Raw genomic sequence first — 25,319 nt, forward strand, 5'->3', positions numbered from 1 at the left:
GTCTGGATAGCTGTCTCGTCGTGCTGCTTGCCTCGCGCATCCTGTGCTCTAGTGATCCACCTTTTATCCCTGTAGGGAAGGGAAAGGGCCGGCCGGTGTGTGTGATTTTAGTCAATTGCCTGACTTTGCCTGACCCTTGTATTGGGACATGTCAGGAAAACGGCTCACTATGGTGTTCGCCTGTTGCCTTCCATGTTGTGTGAAAGTGTTCATGTCAGTAAAGGAAGGGGGTTAGTGCTTTGGAATATCCATTGTGGTAGGATGGGGGAAAAGGTGTTGAAAGGAGGGGGCTACTGTGTCCCACTCCCACTCCCCAAGGACCCCCCCCCATTCCAAGTGATCGTCCCTCACTGGTCCACCCTCATAGACTGGATTCAATGGCGATGGCCATGTCATGTCCACCTGGATGACAGATCCCATGGACTAGCTAGGGAGACAACTTCAGGTTTCTCACAACACTGATAGGAGGGTAGCCGGTATGGTTAATAACCACAACAGTTTACATTTACTTGGCTTGTAGCACAAAGGGAACAATGGGTCTTAGTATGTCTCTAGGGGCCTTCTGGGAAGGACCAGGAGGACAGAACCACAATGTCCTGGCGCTGTAGGTGTTCTTGGGACTCGACAGTCAAGTCTGCTTCAGGGCACATTGCAGGCTTGTGTGACAGTTTGAGACGATAGTCAGCTGTGGGTATCAGATGGGAGGGCAGTTCTGCAAGCGAAGCAGGACGAACGGCTGCAGGCTTGCATACATAATGGCATGGGTCAGGAATCTTTGTCTCAGTGCTGATTGGTGGTTCTGAAGCACTGGTCAAGACATCTCAGATGTCTTTAAGCAACTGCGGATTGACAATGGTCAGTTGCATTCTGTTGCAGCTCAAGGAACTCGACTGGCTATAAAATATCCTTTAAGGCAGACGTCTGTAGATGCTCGTCGAGGCACTTCTCCCAACTTCTTCATTGGTCTTGCACCATCCTTTAAGGTAGGCGGCCCACGGCTGTGGAGTGTGTTGCAGGCAGCTGCCTTGTCTTTGGTTGTAGTTTCAGAGACCTTCTGGCACTCACTGTCCAGGGAGCTTGCTGCAAAGCCTGGCAGGGCACACTGTGTGCTGGCTGGGTACTAGTTCTAGAGTAGCTGGGGGGTCCTGTGGGTTCTGTATCTCCCTCTGTTCCCTGGGAGATGTTTAGTGGAGGGATCTTGCTTCCCTCTTTGGAAATCCTGGCCTTCCTTCACTGGTGGAAGATGTAAGGCAGAGTGTACCTTCAGCCTGGGTCAAACAATGAGTTCTTCTTGCCTTTTCTTTCAAAGTCTTCGTGTGATCTGCCGGAAGAGGGGCTCAGCCCTCAAATGGGCTACAGTGATTGGTGTAGACTAAGCCTACCTTAAAGAACCAATACTGGAGTAGCTACCAACAATCTCCAGTATGCATGCGGTCATAACCAGAATGCTTTGCAACAAAGATAAAGGGGTGGAACATGTGATACTAAGTCCCAGCGATCTTCCTGTAATTTTCAAACAGTCCATCTCTCTGTGGTTCCTGTTTAAAGCAGTAGGTCTCCCTTAAAGCTGTGGCAAGCCCAGACTCTGACTCCTGCAAACCACAGTCTGTTACCTGATGAATGGGGTCCCCCTTCCGGGGAGGCTTACTGTAAATACACTGTCCCAGACATGGCAGTTCATTGTCAATGACACTGAGGGCGGGAGCTTGCTTTAGTTTGACAGTGCATATGAAAGGTTGTTGGGGTTTCCTGTCTCCTTTAACGTCTGCAGCCAGGCCCCATGTGGGCCTGTTTGAAGTACATTCTATTAGTATGATCATCACCGCCACCAGCTGCAGTGCCCAACAAAAAAGCAGGGCAGTTCCATGGATCCTTTTTTCGTTGATCAGGCTAGTTATGGCAGGGGAAAGGTTGGCCCTCCCCATTCTGGATATGACATAGTGTACTCCTGAATGTCATATCCCAACTTAAGGTTACTGGGGACTGTGCCTGTAGGCTGTGTCCACCCAGAGTACACTGGTATATGCGTTTGTCATGGTGTGAGCATAGGAACGTGTGTGGATTAGTCCCAAAACATTTTCCTAAGGTTTGTCTACCAACCACAAACATTTCAAAAAAGCCCAGACGAGCGCACACCCACCGTGGAGATGGTCAAATTCCTCAGTGTAATAGTTTCTTTGCAATTCCTGATCCCCCTTTCATTCTAGCTATACCTGTTATCCATGAATTTATGCTGATATTTAATTGTGGCTATTGGTATTAGACCAAATTAACTTCTTCATGATCCCATTACTGTAGATATGAAAAGGCATAATGCCCGATCGGCTACGATTGTGTTAATTATTCTTTTTCAAGAGACCGGAGTCCGCAACCAAAAATGTTGACCTTCCTGATCTATTGGTCATTGCTGTGGAAGAAAAGGGTTGAAGATGTATTTGTTCAGAAATACTTGACAATTAACGTGACGATGAATAAGCCAAAATATTAAGGAGGTCAAAACTTGAAAACAAGGTGCTGGCAGGATGGAAGTAGGACTGGCCATCAAGCTTCAGACAAGCACAGACATTGAAAATGAACAATTGTTGTGTGGTTGAGCAGTTTGCAACTCTGTGTGATGAGAAAAAGAAGCAAGAAGGACTTATTCTCCCAATAATCTGAAGACGAGTCTGACGAAAAGGTCCTTAATGTGAGAGTGAAAGCAGATTTGCTCCGAGATGTGTTGCCGAAAATAGAGGGACTTGAAAAGGGGTCGATTGCGGACTCGAGCCCACCTCATACTATTGTGAATGTTGAGTTCTGGGAAAATTATATTTAAAAAACACTATGGAGTAAGAAACTTTGTACTTCAGACATCACTGCTCTTGGTGCTTTTGAGGCATCCGCTTTTAGAGCCTATGGGCTTGGAGGGTTTTATTGGTGTTGAAGTAGAGTTGTGCCCCGGGTGATGTGGTTACATTGGGCAGCCTCTCTCTTAGGCCTAGGATGGCTCTGGGATCCTAGGATTCCCAGGAACTGCTTCACTGGATCTAATCCATCCTTTCTCTTGGTCGGTAGCCTGGATAGTAGGGAGCAGGGTAATAGGTTGGGCCTGTAACATAGGAAGCCAAAGGGGATTTCCCTTCACCCAGCCACCTCCCCAAAGAGAGCCCCTGATAAACCATCACCCCTTTGCCAGATGCTAGTGTGGCATAGGACTGACCAAGGCCCTGACAGCTGGCAAAAGAAGCACTCTTCCCCACGACTGCAATATCAAGCCATGACTTCCTCCCATTACTTTAAAACAGGGTTCTGCAACCTGTGGCTCACCCAATGTTCTGGACAATGACTCCCATAATCTCTCAATATTCAGTATGCTGGCTAGGGATGATGTGAGTTGTAGTCCAAAACATCTGGCAGGCAAAAGGTTTCAGATGCCCTCCTCCCTCCCCTGCTAAAAAAGGAACCAAGGTCACTGCTTTCCGGGGAAAGGTTCCACTGAACACCTTGCAGTGGGGGAAGCAAATACATCCCTGTGCTTCCCTCCCATATTAATAGTAATTCCCCCTTGCTTGGGCATGACCGCCCAGTGGAAAACATCCTACGCCCATTCAGCTCGGAGACTATCCATACAAAAACAGGTGTGGCCCGAAATCCACACTGGAAACACACAACTTGGAGCTCCCAGTGAAGGGGGTGGGGAGGGAGTAACCAGCCCTGAGAAATTCCCAAATCCCCCAGACTTGATCCCCTTTACTGGCAAAGAATGCAGCAAAGCGGTGAGTGGGAGAGAAACATGCGGTTCATCACACAAAAACCAAAAACCCATGGCTTCAGTTATAAATGGCCAACAGCATTATAGAGCCCTCACCCCCATCCCTGCCCCCTCTTCCACAGTTCTGGACTACAAAGCCTCACTTCCAATCAGATCACTGTGGAGGCGTACCTGACCTCCACTGCCATTCAGGGAACAGACCCCGAATCCGGGCAACATAAATAAGGCTCTGTTTCCTCAGCCTAAGAGTAGGAAACATGGCACATGATGGAGCTGTTAACGTAGAGCTAGGTTAGGGGGCATGCCAGGGAAGCTGAGGAGAGTCAAGGGGACCAGGGGCTTAAGTGCCTGCCGGGAACAAGATGCCATAGCCCTCCCATAGTGAAAAGGGCACCCAATCCCTTCCAGTGTGAGCAACCCGAACAAGACCGACTCCGGCAGAGATCAATCCCTAGGAGATGGACAGACCTGAAGAGATCAAATGAAGCTGGAGGAGAACCAGAACTTCAGAGCTAGCCGGGCACAGAAATCCGATCCTGGCAGAGGGGAGACAAAGGTGATTGCTCAGAAGCCCAGAGAGAAACCAGAAAGCCCAAATAGGGCTGTAATTCAGATACTGGTGGTGACCGGGACCATATATCTTAGACCCTGGCAGGAGCCGAGGGCCAGGAAGAAGAAACCAGAGCCTGCTAAATGTAGGATCCCTAACGTGTGATGGTGGACCATTGGGTGATATTATTGCCTGTCAATGACCTTGATATGTGTGAAGAAATAGTGATAAGCTCTTGGTAATGGCCTAGTCAGATGGGGAGAAGTACTAGCTGGTAAGGTAAACCCCTAAGGAAAGAAAGTAGATGTGCTTGCGTGTTGGAGTGTGTTGCCTTAACATTCCGAAGCGTGGGGGGTGACCCGTCTCCAGAAGGTCAAATAATCTGTTGCAAGCGTTTTGAAACAATGATGATGTCAAGAATCAAGCTGGGCCTTAGATTTCTTGGAAAGAGATGCCAAGCAAGCTGGCAACATGTACCTGAGGCTATAGGTTGAACCAAAACATGAGCTGGATGATCTAACCCAGAGTCTATATGTTGTTGGGAACCTGTACTAGGGCAATGCGACCATTATCTAGGCCTTCACATCCAATAAGCAGTTCAATATTGACTCTTAAAATATAGCTGGCCCTTTTTTGATTTGTAGCAGACACCCCTAAGTCCTTCAGGCATTCATCCAAGTGCGTAACTCATCAGATATTGGGGCCCATTGTAATGGCTGGGACTTAATGAGGACGACTAAGAAACAGACATTTTAGAGTACTTCCCACTCTGGGTTGCTCTGACGTCTCTCCAGCCCCTTACGGCTCCACTCCTGAATGCTGGCTTCTGCGGGGCTCCCGGTAAGGACAACGCTGCTTCTCCTGGCTGCCGGATGCCCAGTAATCCTCTTGCGGTATGTGGCGTGTCCACGGCACGCCCTGCTCGCACCACATTTGTCTTTCGCTGCCGACAAGCCTTTCTGCTACTCCACACTTGCTCATGCCTTCAGCTTCCGCACACCGAATCATGCCTCCAGCCCCTGTCCGCTTTCAATGGAGATGCTACGTATTCTCCCAAGTGCTCACTCTTAGTTCGGTTATCATTTTTAAAGGTCCAGCGCACAGGTGTTTGCCTTCAAAAACTAGCATGCTCATCATGCTTGATGCTTTTGCTGCTCCATATCAATTCCTTCAGCCTTCTCGTCTCAGTACTAGGGTGGTTGTGGGAATTGAAGTCCATTGAGGGTTTATGATGCCTAGTACTTGGAGGGTCTTTCTCAACGATTCACCATGGAAGATCAGTTGTAAATGTAGGAAAAGTAGAACTGAAATGTTTTTTTGGGAGGGGGTTTACTCTTCAGGTTATGGATGGGTGTTTGGCTAAAAGGTTGTTGGAAAAAGCTTTCTTTACTTTCACTATAGGGGCAACAGATGCATGGCAATATGCCATTAGGGTATTGAGTAACAGGGGGTCTTCCTCATAGGAAAATGGGGGACACTGCACCTTATGCAATGAAGCCAGGACATCTCCGCGGTGGCTATCTCCTCCCATGTGATCCTCCCTCAAATAACCGCCCACGGGGTCAGGATCACTAGTGGCTGCCGTCCCCTGGCCGCATGGGAGGAGACTCGTGCCAAGGGAATCTGTGATGACTTCCTTGGATTCATCACAGAAGATAGAAATTGTCTTCGGAGAATGGTAGGTTGATTCAAACGGTCGAGCTGCCTGTGTCGTTTTCAGACCAGATTATTGCAAGTGGTCACAAATGTCATTCTGGTGTAATTGTGATGAAAGGTGAAATTGGAAAAATATACAAATATACTGTTATCGGAAAAACTGGGTTAAGACTCATTTCCTAATATTCAGACTTCAGAAGCAGACCAGAAACAGAGAGCATTATCTTGCATCTAAGAAACAGAAAAGCAATTTCCAAATACAATTTTTTTCACTGCACCTTCAATGAGACAGACAACTTCCAATGTAATGCAGCAAAGTGAAAGCTACAACGTGGAACATTGCCTACGCTTTCACATAGAAACTGTTATTACTCCTAGTGAATGCTCATGCTAAAACTGTTCCAGTTTAATAAAGTTAATTATTCAAATGCGTATCTTTAAAAGGGCAGCTTTATTTAAATGTTAATAACACAACTGCATTTAAATCACTAACATGTATTCTTATTACGCACTATTAAACTAGTGTTTGTTTACTTCACCACCATAACTACAAACTGTATGTTGCTATTGCCACTATGTGGTAAGAGCCTTCTAGACCACAGGACGGTAAATATTGCGTGGGATAATGATTCCTCCCCAACCTACGGCCCAAGGTGAAGGGGGTCATACGGCTGTGAAAGACTCCTCCCTGTATAAGTCTATAATATCGGTATTGTATCTGTTGTCCTGAATGTTGAGGCTCCAGCTTTTAACCTTCTTCTATTACGAGGCCGACTGACAGGATATGCCAAAAGCACAAGTTCCACAGTTAGCCAATATAAAGGTTTAGTGCATGAATATTATGAATTGGGCAAGGGCGTGGGAGCCCCTCTACTGAGAATGAAAATGGTTCAAATAACCTGTTCTATGGAATTCCTTCCACTCAGAAGGCTCTAGGAACACAATTTTAGCTCACTGCAACCTTCACAGAGGACAAATAACCATTTGCATATCAGTCCACTCCCGCCCACAAGGGCAGTCCTGCACCGAAATGCTAGGCAACTCTCCTCTGAACAAGAGTTCCATCAGCAACCCAGACACGTGTTTCGGCCTAGTCGTGTCTCATCAGTGAGGTGAAGCCGAGCCTCTCCAAGGCACAGTGAGCAGGGAGTCCACGTCTGGATTACCCTTAGTATTTTAGGGTGAAACTCCAAGTTTAGAAAAATGTGCAGTAAGGTAGGGGCCCCTTCACTGAGAATGGACATGGCCCAAAGCGTATTCTATGGATGTTTCCCACCCAGGAATGTCTATTCGTCAGCGAAACGTAAAGTGAGCTAAAAATGTGGCTGTAGGCCTTCCTGAGTGGTAACCATCCCAGAAAGCAGGTTACTGAACTCTGCTTGTTCTCAGAAGAGGGTCTCCCACAAAGGTTCTTAAACCTGCCAGGGATGAACCTTGGGAGTTGCTTTGGACCAAGTTCCTGATATTAAATGAAAATGTTGCTGCAACTTGGATTATGGGTGGGGATTCGATTAATCTGAAAATCATTTGCATTCAGTACGTATAGTGACGCGTATTGCTATGGGCAGGGAGCAACCTACCCAGTCACCTGCAACGGAACACTGATTGGCAGCAGAAAGTATCTATCCTTAAAATGGTCATTGATCCACCACCCAGGATGTCAATCTGAAAATATTTTGAGCTATTGATGGTCAATCTGTCTTGGGAATTATTCTGTTAGTTTCCAAGAAGATATTTTAATTGTTTTGTTGTGTATTTATTTAGTCGTTATTATGCTGAACAGCACCATCAACCCTTCATTTTTTTAACAGTAAGGGTTTCACGCTTCATAAATGTTCCAAGCAACTGAAATTGGGCCGAATTCTGACTCTTTACTGTCAGGCGCTCTATGGCTTGTTATTGGGTCGCCTAGAGTAATGGTTGACCCTGTGCTAGTTGATCCCGCCCCCCAAATGATGGCATTGCTTCCAATTTGTTTTAATTCCGTGTATTCATTTTCTTCCAAACTATGACATGTTTCATTCTTTCTCCCCTAGTTACCATCGATTCCATCCAAGAGGTGTGCGAGGGCAAGCAGTCGGAGATCTTCCAGCGCTATGCCGACGGGAGCTTTGATCCCAACTGCTGCTTCAGCATTTACTATGGCGATCACATGGAGTCCCTGGATCTGGTGTCCTCCAGTGGGGAAGAGGCGCGGACGTGGATCTCTGGCCTCAAGTACCTCATGGCGGGCATCAGCGATGAGGACAGCCTCTCCAAGCGCCAGCGGACCCGGGACCAATATCCTTTCCTACATCCTATCTTGATATGGAGTTTCATGTTGTATTTCCCTCGCTAGGATGCTGTGTTCTCATTCCCAAATCTAATGGTTCTCAATGTATTGCCCTTAGAAAAATGCTACGTGGCTCAGCCAGGATTCTAACGATTGGATTGCATGTAGTGCACATGTGCAAGGCGAGCACTTAACTTGCACAGCTGTCTTCCCTAATGTCTGAGCTCTCCATTTTTTTTTTGTTTTGTTATGCCAGCCACCTTTTGGCTTCCTCTTTTACAGCTTTTTCCACAGTTTCTTTGCAGGAAAATCCACAACCAATTGGGTATCACTGTTTCCATGCATCTAAACTACCATAATATGTGTAGAACTCTAAGCTGGAGGTGACAAACTAGTTTAGGTTCCTTTTTCCTACCAGCTGCTAACTAAATACAACTATATATTAAAATTCACCAAAACCCTCACTTTCCCCGCAGTGTAAGATTTTCTAAACGAGGGCTGCCCAAATGTCCGGCAGGAAAGTCAGTTTGGCCCAGTCCAGGGTATTCCTGTGGAATTTCCCAAGGGCCAAACCTCACCGCCAGTCCTGCAGCGGGGCTCGAAACCCACCTTCCAATTTCAAGGCCAGAGACTCGAGAGGGTAATTCAAATAGCCGATCGGAGGCCTTGAGCTATTCTAGAATGTTCTAGAATGCATTTGAAAGGCCTAGCTTGTTTCTTTTCATCAAAAAACAGATAATGTCCCCACAGGGTATAAAGTACTGGTGATGCGGTATACACGTTACCAATGCTCACCTCGTTTTCTCTGACCTCAAAGAACGGGGAATTTTTGCACAGAACTATTCCAAACAAGGATTACCACAGTCTGGATATATTACTCCTTAATTCCAGATGGTATCCTGGCAGGATTTGCACAAAACTGTTTCAGAGAAGGATCACTCCTGTCTGGGTATGCTACTCTCTAATTCCAGACGGTGTCCTCGTTTTCTCTATCTATATACATTAACAATAACATTTTACAAAGTTTTCTTAAGACGTGCTCAACTTTACATACATAACATATCACAGTCAAATTGACAGCATCTGAATGAATCATGCACCATAAAAAACAATAATAATTTGAAAACAAATTAAACAAAAACAATGAACTAAAAAATTCGAAAAAACAAACAAATGAAGGAAGAAAGACTTTCCATTTGAACAAGAACTCCGAGTATCACAGGACTTAAATTCTTCTCCTTCTTAAGAAAACTTTGTAAAATGTTATTGAGGCTCATGTACAAAAAAGATTGTTTTATGTTTTTCATTAAATAACGAGAAATATCGTTTCGTTTATGGTTAGATTTCACATCTAGTCAAGTGACAAAACTAAAGCAATGATCTTTTGATAACATAAATGACATGATTACATGGGAATAAGATGTTAATGTATATAGATAGAGAAGTGAGAAGCGGCCAGAGTGGGAAAGCTAGATCCCCCAGCGCAAACGTTTAGTGATTTAGGGGTGATGATAGTGTTGGCATAGCCCTTTCTCAGGGGCCTTGTGGAGATGTGCTTAATGATTCTTTGGGCAAGGTACGGTGGTGCCAGATCATGAAGGCATTTGTGTAAGCGAGAGTGTCTTAAAGATGATTCGCTCTTTGACTGGGAGCCAATGGGCCTGTCTCCGTACCTCAGAGATATGGTCTTTCCTTGATGTGCCTGTGGTGGCTCCGAGGGCGTTATTTTGCACCAGCAGGAGTTTTGCCAGATTTTTCAGGAGTTCCCTACGAGGAGGACATTGCAATAATCAAGCCGTGATCCAATTATTGCCCTAGCGATGGTAAGACATTTCTGACGGGATAAGAAGGACCTGGCTGCATTGAGAACTTTGGAGTAATAGGCGGATGAGGAGGCCACGGAGTTAACCTGTCCATGGTCCGGTACGAATCAAGGTATACACAATGTGTCTTAACATTGTTGGATACCTTGATGGGGATGTTGTCAATAGTTAAGGACAAGTACTGCTGATCCAAATTGCCCAGGGTAGTGGGGGAGCCAATTAAGAGGATTTCCGTTTTCTCACTATTAAGGCAGAGCCAATTATCCGCCATCCAGGACTGGATTGTGGAATATATAGTGGTGAGGGTGATCATGTCCTCTTTGTAATTGCCAGTGAGTGGAATAAGCACCTGTGTGTCATCCGAGTAATTGGTGTACGAGATGCATAGAGAGTCCAGGATGCTGAATGTAGGCATTCGGTTCTCTCTAGGATAGACTACTGCAATAGCTTCTTCCTTAATCTACCCTCTTTCTCTATATGACCCCTCCAGCTAATCCAAAACAGGGCTGCAGGATTTATGCTTGGCCTCAAGCCCAGGGACTGCATCTTTCCAGCCCTAAAATCTCTCCACTCCTGGTTGCTGCAAGGATCAAATTCAAATCCCTCTGCATCATCCATAAGGCTGCCTGGGGCCAGAGACCACGCAACCTACAACTGGCTCTCACTAAAAACTTTCCCTCCAGATCTTTACGTTCCTCCAACACAAACTGTGTGTCGAGCACATTGCTAAACAGCGAGCTGGTGGCCTATCTCTTTCCTCGGCAGGCACCCTCCTATGGAACAGCCTCCCCTTTCTTCTTCGTCTTGAGCCGGATCTCTTCTAATTCCGGAAGCTCATCAAGACCTTCCTTTTCACTTCCTTCTTCTCGCCCTCCCTCCTCTGCTAAACCCCACTGTTGCTGAGATTGGTGACCAAGGCCATTATGTGTCCATCTTGGTCCTGGCCTCCCACACCTAATCACCTTCATCCTCTGCCCGCTCCCAGCACATGCCTTGGCACCCATTAGCCTGTTCCACCACAAGCCTGCACACACTTATTTATTGGCAGCAGTTGACCACTCTCACCAAGTCACTTAACAGCTGCTTACTCCCTAGCACTTCCCCTGTGTTACTCCTAGCACTTACCCCTCACTCCCTCATCCCTTTTTCTCTCTGCACTTGCATGTTCTGAATGCTCTAGTAGGTTGGCCTCCATCTTTAAGTGTTATATTTGCATGGCATTCCCATGGTCCCTCCCTGCTGCCCTGTGGGCGCTTTGAAACACAATTTACTTGATTTAGAATTTCCTTACAAATGCACAATAAATGAATGAAATACATAAAATCCATCGAGTATACTTGCATGTCTCGGGGAGAAGGCACGTTGGTCACTTGCCGACCCTCAAGACCTCAGGACCCTATTACATCCCTAAATGGGAAAATAAGAACACAGCTACACATCTCCCCACCTGCTTCAAGGGCTGCTAACTAGGATCGCATTTCTGGAATTAACTGCATATTCTAGAAGTTAAAGCTTCCTTCTCCCTTCGTCTCTGAAGTTTGTTTTGCATTTGGATGAAAGTAGTGGTCATTCTGTTAAGCCTGTTCATATTTAGGCATGCTCATTGTTTTGCTGAACAGTCAATTTCATGGTTTCGGCGTATGGTGAAGTTTAAGGTCTCTCAGCATGCCAAAACATTAACTAGACGACAGAGGGCAACTGAATTTCAACTTCAGACAATTCAGCCAAGATCAATGTCCACATCGTTCTAAGTTATTGGTTCTTTAAGTCAAAAATTGAAAGATACATGGGATTTCAGATATAAACCAGAATTTACAATATTTATTTGCATTTATAAAGCGTGCAGCGGCCCTGGGGCATCGCGGCGCTGTTCCAGGATACTTGCTTAGGCGAACAACAGTTTACATAGTGTGATACAGTGGTACGAAACACATACAATGGTGAGATATATTCGTAGTGGCAACAGTAGGTCAACAATAGTATGGTAACAGGATCATTTAGGCGGTGTGGCATAGAAGGGGGTAGGGTGTCAGGCTGTTACTGGTGGAGCATAGTGAGAGGTGGCAGTGCTAGCAGAAGAGTTAGAATCTCTAGTGTGCGTAATAACAGGAGAATGACACCTTATAACTGTATGTGTGTACATGGGGAGTCTGATTACAGTATTTTGTGTAGCTCACCAGGACCAATCTATTGGCTCTGACAGATCCCACAAACAAAAAATTGATAATTAATCCTGTTGTTATGATTTCCGAAGACATTTCACAAACGTATGTTTAAAGAAACTGTTTCCCAATTTGAGATTTTTGGATGTTCATGATGGACTGCACATTTTCCACCATTGCCCTGTACCCACAATGCATTGTATTCCTTAACCCGACTAAATGTGGTTGAAACAGACATTCGATGAAGCTGACAAAAATGGCGACAGCAACTTGAGCATCAATGAGGTTTTGCAGCTCATGCACAAGCTAAACGTCAACCTCCCCCGTCAGAAAGTCAAACAAATGTTCAAGGTGAGGCAGTATTGCAATTTGGTGTCAAAGGGGTAACTAGAAAACGTTGCTACTTAGGGAGAAGATGTGGGAAGGTATATACATTCTCAACCACGCGAGAATTCTATTTGAGCTCTAATCTTGATTTCCCAGTCGATCAAATTGGGCAATTGTGGGAATATTGTCATTTCTCCTGTACATCATTTCTCACTTTGCTCTCAGCTGTATCTATCCCCTGTTCCTGCATTCACCATTGCTCCCTGTGTGGCTCCTTCCCTTGCCTGCTGCAGTTCTCCTCCACCCTCCCAATTTCTTACTACTTTATGTAAGGCACCACGTTTGAAAAGTGATTCCAAGGATATAATTGTACAGATTGGTGATTAAGTAATGTGGGCAATGTATTCATATCTGATCACATTTCTCCTCTATAGCTAAACAAGTGTTAATGATGCTGGCGGGGAAAACCACTGTGAAGAGCTGAGGAGTACATCTTTTGTGAACAAGGGGGACAAACATGAGATTTTGCTGAAATTGTATTTAGCAAAGTCCAAATTGGCTCCATTATTTTTTAAGACCAACATATAGCTCTTCCTCGTTGTAATTGAAGTCATTTCACGTGGATTTTATTTGGTTTAATTATTGTTAGTGTGAATTGAGATTCAAAGTGCTCAGTGTGGTAAACGTAAATCTGAGATTTGGAAGGAACAATCTACAAATACCTTGCTGACACCCATTGTGAAAGTGGTCTTTTTTTTTTTATTATGGAGGAAATCTTAATATCTTTTCTCAAAGACTGACGAAACCTCAAGGAAATTTGGCAATGGCTAATGTTATCCAGTACAGGCTCACTACGACCATAGCAGAGCGACTCCCAAAATCTGGGAGCTCGTGAAAGCCAGTCCGTGCTCCTGAAATTGTGATTCCTGTTTATGAATTGTTCTTTTTGTATCTTTGTTCCATCCCTCACTCTTCAAGCCAAACGTTCTACCCGCGGGTTGACTGGCTTCACTGGCCTTTGAGTGCTGCAGATTAATAAGCATGCTGTTCCCTTCAGGGTCAGTAGGATTAGTCAATCTGTCAATGGTTTAGTCTTTGGTATGTGACTGGCTGGGACCCAGCATGCAGAATTCCTTACCTGTTCACGCACTTGGGATCATAAGAGGCCATCATGTCTCCGGCTGCGGGATGTGCGTTTCTAGCTAGGATAGCTTGGTGGGTGAACCAACCTTCTGTTGGTCTCTCTGTCTATTAAATATTCAAGGAAAAAAACTTTAGCTGCAGGGACATTAAGGTGCGAACTTAATGCAACAAAGCTTCTGAAATTCAGCTAAAGCCACACCAACTTCACGCCCCCTGTTGCGCAGCCTATGACCTAAATTATGACATCACAGACCCATGACTATATGCACAGTAAGTGACCATATATTTTAAAGTGATGTATAGAAATGTAGTTCAATTGACCTTTTCCTTGGAAGAAAGTTCACAAGACAAAATAGCATTGGACTTTAAAAAAAAATGTTATGAGCACCAGAAAGAGGAAATCTTCCAATAATTATGTTGGCAAAGTATAAAAGGTGCTCACATTTTAAACCCAGCGAATTGTAGTGAAATATTCCATTAAAAACAAAATGGCAATACGAAACAAGTGCGTGTGGTCTTGTGGTGAAGTGTCTGCACTGGGAACATGACAACCTGAGTAAAATCCTGGTATCGAAAAAACTTGAGCAAGTTTGCCAACCTCATAAAAACCAAACGGGTTACGTCTGACCCTCTGAAAAATAGTTACGCTGTCCACCCACATGTGTCCTTTATTGGTGCCCTGAAAAGCGGCCACAATTAAGGGAAAATAACTGCACCAGTGTCCCAGATTGCAAACACTCTTGCCACATCGTGGCTAAATACTCAGGACTTACTTGCCCTCACATCATTTTCCCTCCTCACCCCCATGTCTGGCTTTCAACATTGCTCTGCTTTATTAAGCGAACTTGAAAAGTGCACATACCACAGTGTAGAGGTGCAGACGTTTACATCCGCAGGACATCCTATCCCCCTACCTCTGTTGTATTGGAGACATCAGACTGTGCCCTGTCTAACACCAGCTATTGTACTAATACCGCAGTGAGTATTTGGAAGATGGTATGCATTAAGACAACCATATCGAATGTACCCTTGAGTTGATGACAGCCTGCAGGAGGAACTCCCTGAAGGAATATGGGAAAGAGATAAGAAAATGGAATGATGACATCATCAGAAACGGTGCACGACGTCCTAAAATACTGAATGAAGATGATGTATGGATCCTAGAGGAGAAATTATGAAGTAAGGAATCAAGTGAACCTTAAAGTGTAAAATCAGAAGTATAAAGAATGTATATATGCTGACACGCAAGATGGATCAAGTCATCGTATAGGCTAGCTGTAGTGAATAGAATGCAGGCAAAACTGCAATTGACAGAAACTGGACATTGGTATCATGAAATAAGCCACAGAATCATGACGAGAAAATGAAAGGCATGTCGCAGTAGAATAGCAGGTTATTGGAGCTGTGTTGGGAGGCTGTCTGGCCTGAAGTTGAGAACTAGAAGTCGAGGTCAGATTTCTGCGCTGAAGAGGAACGCGGGTGCGGAGGAAGAATCCTCTCATGTTAAGGTGCAAGAAAGAACACAAAGGGTGCCAAATCTAAATTCATCTAAAACATTTAAAAGCTTGCTGCATGAACAGAATGAGTCTGGCTGGAACTTGAGTTCCAAACAGGATAGCGAGTGCCCTCACTCCCGTTGCATTCCCCCAGACAAGAATACTCTGCAAGGCCCAGTACATAGAGTATTTCATGGCAGAAGGCATGGGTGGTGATAGATGTTGGGCTAATTGGGTGGTAGGGCAGACTCATGTCCCATCTACTTGTGCCTGGGTTTTGGCTTACGTGCTGCTAACTGAACCAAATGTTCCAGACATGGCACAAGCGTGCCAAACCAATTGTATTAGTCTGGATAATGAAGGACCTTATAGCTTGAGAAATCAATGAAACACTGTGTAACAGATTTTTTTTTAATGACATATATGAAGAGGTAGGCATAAGTTGTCCACCTGATATTGGACAGTAATAACAAACCTAGCTCCTACATGATTATATATCTAGATGTATCCCTTAACCAATTCCAACCCTTAATAGGCTTCCCACTATTGCCATCTAGCATGATGTCATTCTGACGCATAAAGAAGTATATCATTTGAAAAAGAAATATGTGGATGCCCTGTTTTATGAGAGATTTAAAACTAAGAAGCACATGGCATTCAGGACTGTCGACTGTCTCCCATCCATGCAGTAACTGGGACCGACCCTGCTTTGTTTCAAAGCCAGGCAGGAACAAGCCCCCTTAAGCCATGTTTCTCCAAGTGGTCTTGTAAGGTGAGCTTATTTATTAGGCAACATGGCCTTACGGGGCTGGCCCCTTCCTTGTTTTGAAGCTAACCAGGGTTTGTCCCAGTTACTACAGGGATGGGAAATCCACTGTTGCTTAAAAATAATCTATTTTTTTTTTATTATTTACAGTGACACTACAAATACCAGAATGCAATTCAGCAAAAGATAAAAAATTGTCTGAGTGCAAAACTTTCAAGGACTGACAGCAGCAAAGTAAAAAAATGCCCATTTGGTCGCCCATCCATGCAGTAACGGGGACTGGCCCTGCTTAGGTTCAAAGCGGGACTGCCCCTACTTGGCTTCAAAGTCAGGAAAGGGGTGTCCCATTTCTCTAAATAGTTTTGTAACTTTTGCTCATTTATCAGGCAACATGGGCCGAGGAGGTTGGCCCCTTCCTCACTTTGAAGTTAAGCAAGGTCAGTCCTGGTTACTGCATGGATGAGACCTGGATGGCTATTGTGTCACTGGCCATGATCAGTTGTTTTTCACCCCTGACATTACTATAGCTATAAAAGTCTTTTTTTTTTTTATTACTGTAACCGCAGGCACTGAACTACACATACCCATGGCTAGCTGCGAATATTGGACAAACCGGCTGGAAAAATGTTTTTCTGTCTCCCCAAGTGCCCCCGTCATCTGTGCCAGCTCCCCCACTCCTCAGAAGGCCTCCTCACCTCCCCTCTCCTCTAACTTTCCCCCCACACCACACGCTGTTTGATGCAGTTTGCTTTCAGATGTTGGCTATTCCCGAGGCTATACCCGAGGCTACAGAAAGCTTTGTGTTGCAAACGTAGTCCCGAGTTCCCCTCCAACTACCAAATTTCACTTGGTGCCCTTTAGCCACCCCTCCACCTCTAGCCTGATGGCATGTGCATGTTTTTCGACATGCAAATGGCTTTTTTCCGGTTTCATTTTCGCATATCCTCGCCTCAATAACCTTGAATCTCTCGCATCGAGAGAAAAAGAAAATGACTGCTGTTTAATTTCTAAGAACACTCAGTTTTGGGTAAATCCCCAATTATAGCCATCTATTTTTGAGAAGGAGGCATCCCCTTCTCCATCATATTTAAATAACTACTGGACAGAATAACCACAAACCATGCATGGATCGCAAGTCATTGCTTCGTAGCCAGGTTGTTTTGGACCTGGTTCAAATCTGTCCAGCGGTTTGGGCTGTGCGCTTTGGAAATAATTGATCTTCTTTGTTTATGGAAAAGGGAATGGGAAGTAGGCCGCAACTTTGGGAGAAAACCAATGTTGTTGTTTTAATAACTTTCTTATTTTAACGTATCTTTAGAAAATGTTGCAGTCTGGTGGGTTTGCGAGTCCCTAATCACTTTCGAAATTCCTGTCAAATCAGTTACTCGAATCAAAAGTTATCAACAATAGAATTTTAAGGGGTTCGTATGGGAGTCCGATTCACCTTAATTATAGGGCTGCTATGACTCCTTATAATGTAGGAGGAGGATTTGAATCCCGACAGAGACAAGTTAACTTTTCCTTTTTCCTCATGTTGATCTAGTGCTTGTCCTAAAGCTCTTTGAAAAGAACACTGATTATCTAAACACATAACATGAATCATTTTGCAGTATGTGCTACTAATGCAGCATGATTATTATTACACCAAAAGATATGCAAACTGGAGCAATGCATGGTATAAAACCAGTAAAACAAGTGTTTTATTAATACAAATCTAATTGGAGTAATAGCAAAGTGAGGCTCATGTGAGGTTTCCCATTTCTTTTAGAATACGGTGTACATTTGCATAGACTATCAGTGGGCACTGGTTGACAGGTTTAATGTGCTTTTTTTGCTCAGTCGCATTGATGAAGAGACTGCAGTCCCCTGTGAGCTAATTTACATAATTAAAAATCAACAGAGTAAATTGGCTGCGTGGCAGGGCTGTTTGACTTCAGGATCCCGAAAGATTTGCAGTGAATTTTCAGTTGTGTGATCTACCTTTGGCACAAACACCCTTTGCTTGAGGCTCTGTATTTGCAGCTCTTGCCCGGGAAGGCAGGTTTTCTGCAAAGTTTTAAGACCTTTCAGCCCTACCTTTGGGAGTAGTTGGAAATGCCATGTTATTGCACAGCAAAAGGGAACTATAATCTAGATCTTTCTGAATCCCGATGCATCTTAAAGAGCTTCACATGATCCCTTTTGTTGTCGGAGGAATTTGAATTAAAAAATGAAATTCTATTTGGATTACAGGCACTCTTTGAGAACCTGGTTTCTCAAATCATATTCTCCATTTTAATATCTTATTCTGTAATTGTAACATTTGCAAGGATCATTTGCTGGACTCTTTAGCAACCAACAATCAGTGAAATAGGCTTCACTTTTCTCAAATTAGTCCATCTAATAATTCTGAAACATCTTGTTAACGAGTGAGAATCAGTGGTTAGAAAACACACACACACACACACACACACACACACACACACACACACACACACACACACACACACCCACCCCCCCCATCGATCTTAGTTCATAACATTGTAGAATGTGTAGCCATCTTTAGAGGGTGGGAGGGAGGGGGAAACTGCAAGACTATGAACAGTAAGACAAAAAAACAGCAGTATATGAAACCAATCTGGCCTGACATGGAACAACTTGAGCTCCCGTAGACCCACTCATGACATAGTGTGTACTACATCAATGTCCACCGTTATGAAATCATTTGTGCGTTTCCCATTTCCCCCACATTGCCCTTGGGACAACTAAGGCAAATTGCAATGTCATTGGATACTTTTCTTTGTGTTTGTGTACCTCTTTGCAAATGTTTCAAGGTTTGTAGATGGTATTTATTGGTGGTGAATGGAACAGGTTGGAAGGAATTGGATTACATAGTCCACTCTGTCTTGGAGTCGGGGAGGGTGGAGGAGTGGGGGAGTTGTGATGCTTGTTTTCCCAACAGTTTGGGTTATTAAGCTGGTGATCCACTGGGCAGGTATATCTCTGCAGATTGTAGAGGTTCCTTGTGGTGTCCTGGCCCCCTTTTCAGGCCGCAGCCCATATGACGCTGTGCTCTGAGGTAGGAATGGTCCCCCCGAGGCCCAGCTACATGGTGTGGGTCTGGGTGAGCTTCAGATGTGGTCCTCTCACGATCTGAAAAGTTCTGTGCCAGTTGAATGCTGGTCTCAAACGTGGTGGTCTTTGCTCTGGGCATGCTGGCTCACATTCAGCATAGAAGCCGGGAGAAGAAGGCCGCAGAAAAAGGCCAGCGCTCCTCTTAGCAGCTCCCCAGCGAGTGCATCTGCAAACTGAGGACCAAACAGCTGATCTCCTTTCTTTCGGATCAGCTGCTACATTCGAATCAGTGTTTCCCGCGTACTATGCTGCTCCTAAGATGGCCGCCGACATCCCCATGATGACTGGAGCGACCCTGCAACCCGTGACTATCACCGCCGCAGGCCCGGATCCTGATTTGCTCCCCCGACCCACCTGCCCCTCCCCTCCCGCTTTAAATGGAGGGGGAGGGTTCCTTGAGGCGAAGCCGGGAGAAGAAGGCTGCAGAAAAAGGCCAGTGCTCCTCTTAGCAGCTCCGCTGCGAGCACATCTGCAAGCTGAGACCCAAACAGCTGATCTCCTTGCTTTCGGATCAGCTGCTACATTCAAATCGTTGTTTCCCGCGTGCTACACGGCTCCTAAGAAGGCCGCTGACATCCCCATGACGACCGGAGAGTCCCTGCAGCCCGTGACTATCATCGCCCCAGGCCCGGATCCTGATTTGCTCCCCCGACCTTCCTGCCCCTCCCCTCCTGCTTTAAATGGAGGGGGGGTGCTGTAAGGCGAAGCAGGGAGAAGGCTGCAGAAAAAGGCCAGCGCTCCTCTTAGCAGCTCTTTGCTGCTCACAGCCTGCCGTCTGCCATGGAACTCTGCCTGCACTTCAAGGTAAGGACACTTGCACTCCTAAGCAGACCAACACACTTGCTTCTAGACTACAGCGTCTACGTGCCCGTACCCTCACAGCTGCACTACCCTCAATACCTACACCCACAAGCGTACGCAATGCACGTCTGCAGACCAGGACTCTGAAATCATCTAATAGCCTAGACGTTCAATCCTTAGCAGGCTACAAAGCCCATAGGCTACGCCGCACAATGGACCTGAGCCCGCACAGCAAGCACTGCCCTGACCACAATGCAACTGCAATAATGGCTAAGACTCCTGAAAATGTGCCCCCACAACTTTGAATGTAATTACTGCAAAGCACAATTCTTCTACCACAGCCATGCAATCTACTGCTGTGAATGCTACCTTGCCTATGTCTAGGACCCTAGAAAATGTGTCCCCCACAACTTTGAATGTAATTACCGCAATGCACAATTCTTCTACCACAGCCATGCAATCTACTGCTGTGAATGCTACCTTGCCTATGTCTAGGACCCTAGAAAATGTGTCCCCCACAACTTTGAATGTAATTACCGCAGTGCACAATTCTTCCACCACAGCCATGCAATCTACTACTGTTAATGTCGTCCCTGAACCCCACCTCAAATGTGCCCTCATCAACGCCAGATCCATCAATGCTCATGCCCTAGACATCCACGACCTCATCACCACTCTAAATATCCTAATGGTCACTGAGACCTGGCTACACGAAGCCTCAGGCCCTGCTCTATACCTCGCACTCCCACCAGGCTATGCCATCACTAGACAAGATCGCCCGACCACAGGGGGCGGTGTCACTCTTATAGCCAAAGTTTCTATTACCATCCGAAAGGTTGACAAATCCATCAACAATAATAGCGTCTACCTTCAATTGAAACTCGCCATCTCACACCATTGCACCATCACCTTACACCTCATCTATCGGCCACCAGGCCCCTTAGGGGACTTCCAGGCCTCCCTCACCCACCTCCTGGCTGACAATCTAAAAAAGTCATCCAAAGCCATTCTCCTCAGTGACATCAACCTAGGCCTGAATGACGCCAAATACCCTGCTGCCAAATCACTTGACACAGCCTTAGCCACTCCAGGATTCGCTAACACCATCTCAGACCCCACTCATGCCCTAGGCAGATCACTAGACTGGACCGTCCATCCCAATTGCCCCCTCAGTCACAGGCAATACCCCCAACCCGTGGTCCGACCACCACACCATCACCTTCAACATCCCCACCACCACAACCCCACCCACCAGCCCTCACAAGAAGTGCCCGCCAACTGACCAAAGAAAGACTGTTACGCTCACCTGACTCCCACAGAGGTGCCGGTCTGATCTGGGCTGCTGCGGCCTCCTCCAGCGAAATGCGTAGGGCCGAGGTGTGTCGTTTGTCTGGCCTGTAGCAGTACTCTTCTGTGAATTGAGAAAGGGGAATTAACCACCCGTGGAGTTGAGCGTAATTTCCCCCACCCCCCGTTGTTCTCCCCACTGACCACCTCCAATGTCCCCTCCAAAGTCTCACCTTCTGTTTTGAAAGGGCGAGCTCTCCATCCTGCTTCGAGCGCAGGGGCGCGTGATGGACCAGTTGCTCCACTGGTCAAAGGAATTGGTGAGTTCCAGGGCTATATTGACTCTCCCGGCAAGACGCCGTAAGTATGCAGTTCGTAAGAGTTCAAATGCCTGACCATCACTCCTATCCAATCAGCAATCTGTGGTCTTTTCCTTTATTCAGGTGCTGAGAGAAAACCAGAGTCAAAGAGTTATACCTCCGGCGGTAAAATTAGGTAAGTCTTTGGCGGGAGGTGGCTCCCCTTGATTGTCTTTTTGATTCACCCTGTTGTGCTTTTGTTTCTCCTTAGGGGCCGGGGTACAGCGATGGTGCAGTGATGGTGCAGTGGGAGCTGCGCCGACCCGAGGTGAGGAATGGTTCCCCCAGTGGTAAATCAGGTAAGTCTTAGGGTGGTAACCAGTATTCCTCTATATGTTCCCTTGGCTCACCTTATTGTCTTTATCTTCCCCCAGGTGCCGGAATGCAGCGAGAACATGCAGGAGGCTGCGGTGAAACGTGAAGATGCTGCGAGGAACGGTGAGTGCAGCGCGGCGCTGCTGCTGGCGTTAAAAATGAAGTCTTTCCTTTGGTTCGACGATGCGATGGCTCTGGAATCAGGTAAGAAAATGGTAAATGTCCTAGTTCCAACCTTTCTCCTTCTTTCCTTTGTTTCTAGGTGCTCTGGGTTCGAGGCGGGCGTGGCTGAAGTCTGGATGCTGCTGCAGGCACGGTGAGCGTTACGCTGCTGGATGCAGAATAACGCGAAGCGTGTGCTGCTCTTCGGGTGTGGTTTAAATAGCCCCCAAAGTAGTTCCAGGTAAGTATTCCTCCGCCGCCACACCCGAGTGGCAAAGGGTCCCTAGGTAAAGTAGTCCCTTCTAGGCCTCTTGAGGGCTTGGATCCCTTGCAGCATGGTCTGCATCAGGTAAGTCCAGGTAAGTTTTCCCCTTATGAGCCTGGTGCCTCTGGCACCAGGACTGTGTCCAGATGGCCCCTAACAGGGGTCGCTGGGCCCTGCCCCGGGAACGTGATGCCTGCTCCTGGGGCTGCTGGACCTGGTCTGGTTCCCCAGGGGTAGGCATCATGACAGCATCCCCCCCCAAGACCCTCTTAAAGTCGTTCTTCCTGGTGGTTTAGGTTTGTCTGGGAAATTTTGGTGGAATATTTTCACCAACCGAGGTGCATGTACGTGGTCACTAGGTTCCCAAGATCTTTCCTGTGGTCCATAACCTTTCCAGTCAATCAAATAAAAAAGTTTTGATTTCACCATCTTGGAGTCCAGGATGTTTTTAACCTCAAATTCGGGTTCTCCGTCTATAAGGATGGGGTCGGGTGGCTTGGTTAGTCTTGTCCCTGGTTACACTGGCTTCAAAAGTGACACATGAAAGACGGGGTGAATCCGCATATTAGCCGGTATGTCCAACTTGACGGCCACCGGGTTGATTATGGCCTTAACAGAGTAAGGTCCCAAATATCTCGGGTTAAAGGTCTGTGTTCCCTTGAGCGGTATGTGTTTTGTGGCCAACCATACTTGGTCTCTATCTGGTATTGTGGAGCATCACTTCTATGCCGATCCACATCCTTCTTGTATTTCTCCTTCGCTTGCTTCAAATGTGCTGTTGCTTCCTTAAAGGCTTGTGTAATCGTGGAGTGTAAATGGTCCACTGCAGGCATTTCTAGGTGTTGGGGTGAGTCAAGGTCTGAGGTTCGAGGGTGGTGTCCGTACACGGTATAGAAAGGGCTTTGCCCAGTTCCAGAATTAACTGAATTATTGTATGCATATTCAGCGATCCAAAGAATGTCCTTCTAATTGCTCTCAGTCTGATGCAACATGCAACGCAGGTATTGTTCAAGAGTCTGGTTAGTCCTCTCTGTTTGACCATCGGTCTGGGGGTGGTGACTGGTTGATAACCTCACGTCAATTTGCGCCAGTTGACAACATTTTTTCCAAAAATGAGAAATGAATTGACTGCCCTGGTCAGAGACCAGTACGGATGGAAATCCATGTATAAAAACAATGTTTTCAAGGAATTCCTTGGCTAGGATTGAAGCTGAGGGTAGCCCTTTTAAAGGAATAAAGTGGGCCATTTTGGAAAAAAGATCCACTATAACAAGAATGGTGTTAAACCCCATTGCAAGGAGGTAGGGCAGTAATAAAGTCCAATGATAAGGTATGCCATGGTGCAGGCAGAATGTCCAATGGTTGTAAGAGTCCAGCTGGCTTTTTCTTCTGACTTTTGTTCTGGGCGCAAACGCCGCAAGACATCACAAATGACTTAATGTCCTTTCGCCAGGTGGGCCACCAGAATTGTCTTTTGATTTTCGCTTCAGTTTTTGCAATACCTGGGTGCCCCTCCATCAGGGTATCATGATAACGGGAAATGACTCGCTCTTGTAGTTCCTTGTGTGGCAGAAACGGGCGACCTTGGTAATAAGGTAGGACATTGCTAACTGAAAAGTTCGGGCCTCTCTTTACCCAGTCCTGTAAGGCTGTAGGATCAAAGAGTTGCTGGATTTTACTCTGAATGTCCTCTAGAGTTTGTAGAGTGGTCATACCAAGAATCCTTTGTTCGGAAATTATAAGTACTGGTTCTGAGTTCACTTCAGTCTCTCCCATCCCTATTCGGGATAGAGCGTCAGCTTTACCGTTCTTACAACCTTGGCGGTAGGTGATTACGAAATCGAACTCGGCAAAGAACAATGCCCATCGGAGTTGACGTGATGATTGAGCCTTGGCTGTTTTTAAATATTGTAAGTTCCGGTGATCGGTGATCACAGTGATGGTATGCCTGGCACCGAAAAGATAATGCCGCCAAGCGTTGAAGGCGGACTTAATGTCTAATAACTCCTTGTCGTTGACTGCATAATTTAACTCAGGTGCCGAGAATTTTTTGGACCAAAACGCTACTGGGTGAAGCTGGCCAGTTTCAGGGTCCCTTTGAGACGGGACAGCTCCCATGGCTAGACTGGATGCATCAGTTTCCACTATGTATGGAGTTCAGGGCGCGGATGCTTTAATACAGGTGCAGACGTGAATTTTGCTTTCAGTTCTTAGAAGGCCTTTTCGGCTTCTTCAGTCCCCATAAAGCGTTTATTTTTGCGCAAGAGTGATGTGATGGGATGTACAACATGTGAAAAATCCGGGATGAATCTGCGGTAGAAATTGCCAAAGCCGAGCATGCTTTGAACTCCTTTAACTGAACTTGGTGATGGCCACTTAAGGATTGTGTCTACTTTTCGTGAGTCCATTCAGACTCCTTTCGGTGTTAGGATAAACCCTAGGAATTCAACTTCTGTGGCATGGAAAACGCATTTTTCTAATTTAGCATATAGTTTGTGCTGGCGCAATTTCTCAAGGACTGCTCGGACGTGTCTCACATGATCATATTCCGAAGAGGAGTATACCAGAATGTCATCGATATATACGACAACACAAACGTCAATGAGTTCTCGAAAGACATTGTTCATGGAGTATTGGAAGGCTGCTGGTGCGTTGCACAGCCCGAAAGGCATCACCTGGTATTCGAATAATCCATATTTGGTGCGGAAGGCAGTCCTCCATTCATCGCCTTCTTTTACTCGTACCAGATGGTATGCCCCCCAGAGATCTAGTTTGGTATATATGCAAGCGTCCTTCACCTGGTCTAGTAGTTCAGGGATCAGAGGCAATGGGTATCGTTTTTTTACCGTTATCTGGTTCAATGCGCGGTAGTCTATGCACGTTCTAAGGTCACCTTCCTTTTTGGGCACGAAGAACAAAGCTGAAGATGCAGGGGACTTGGATGGGCGAATAAAACCATTGGCAAGGTATTGGTCTAAATATTGCCATAGGCGGAGGTTCTCAGGTTCCGTAAGGGCATAGATTCTGCTACAAGGGGGTTGTGCAACGGGTATGAGATCGATTTGACAAT

General features: G+C 45.9%; 1 protein-coding gene across 6 annotated transcripts in view; it reads left to right on the forward strand.

The window, feature by feature from the left end:
* PLCH2 (phospholipase C eta 2) overlaps positions 1-25,319 on the forward strand; it is a 2,067,875-nt gene that overhangs the window by 1,216,711 nt on the left and 825,845 nt on the right. For all 6 annotated transcript variants that reach the window (XM_069610192.1, XM_069610193.1, XM_069610194.1 and 3 more), the window contains 2 exons: positions 7,994-8,237; positions 12,436-12,565. In XM_069610192.1, the coding sequence (XP_069466293.1) occupies positions 7,994-8,237; positions 12,436-12,565 (374 nt within the window). The remainder of the gene's footprint in view (positions 1-7,993; positions 8,238-12,435; positions 12,566-25,319) is intronic.

The sequence above is a fragment of the Ambystoma mexicanum genome, chromosome 8, assembly GCF_040938575.1.
Source record: "Ambystoma mexicanum isolate Mex_15411 chromosome 8, UKY_AmexF1_1, whole genome shotgun sequence".
NCBI lineage: Eukaryota > Metazoa > Chordata > Amphibia > Caudata > Ambystomatidae > Ambystoma > Ambystoma mexicanum.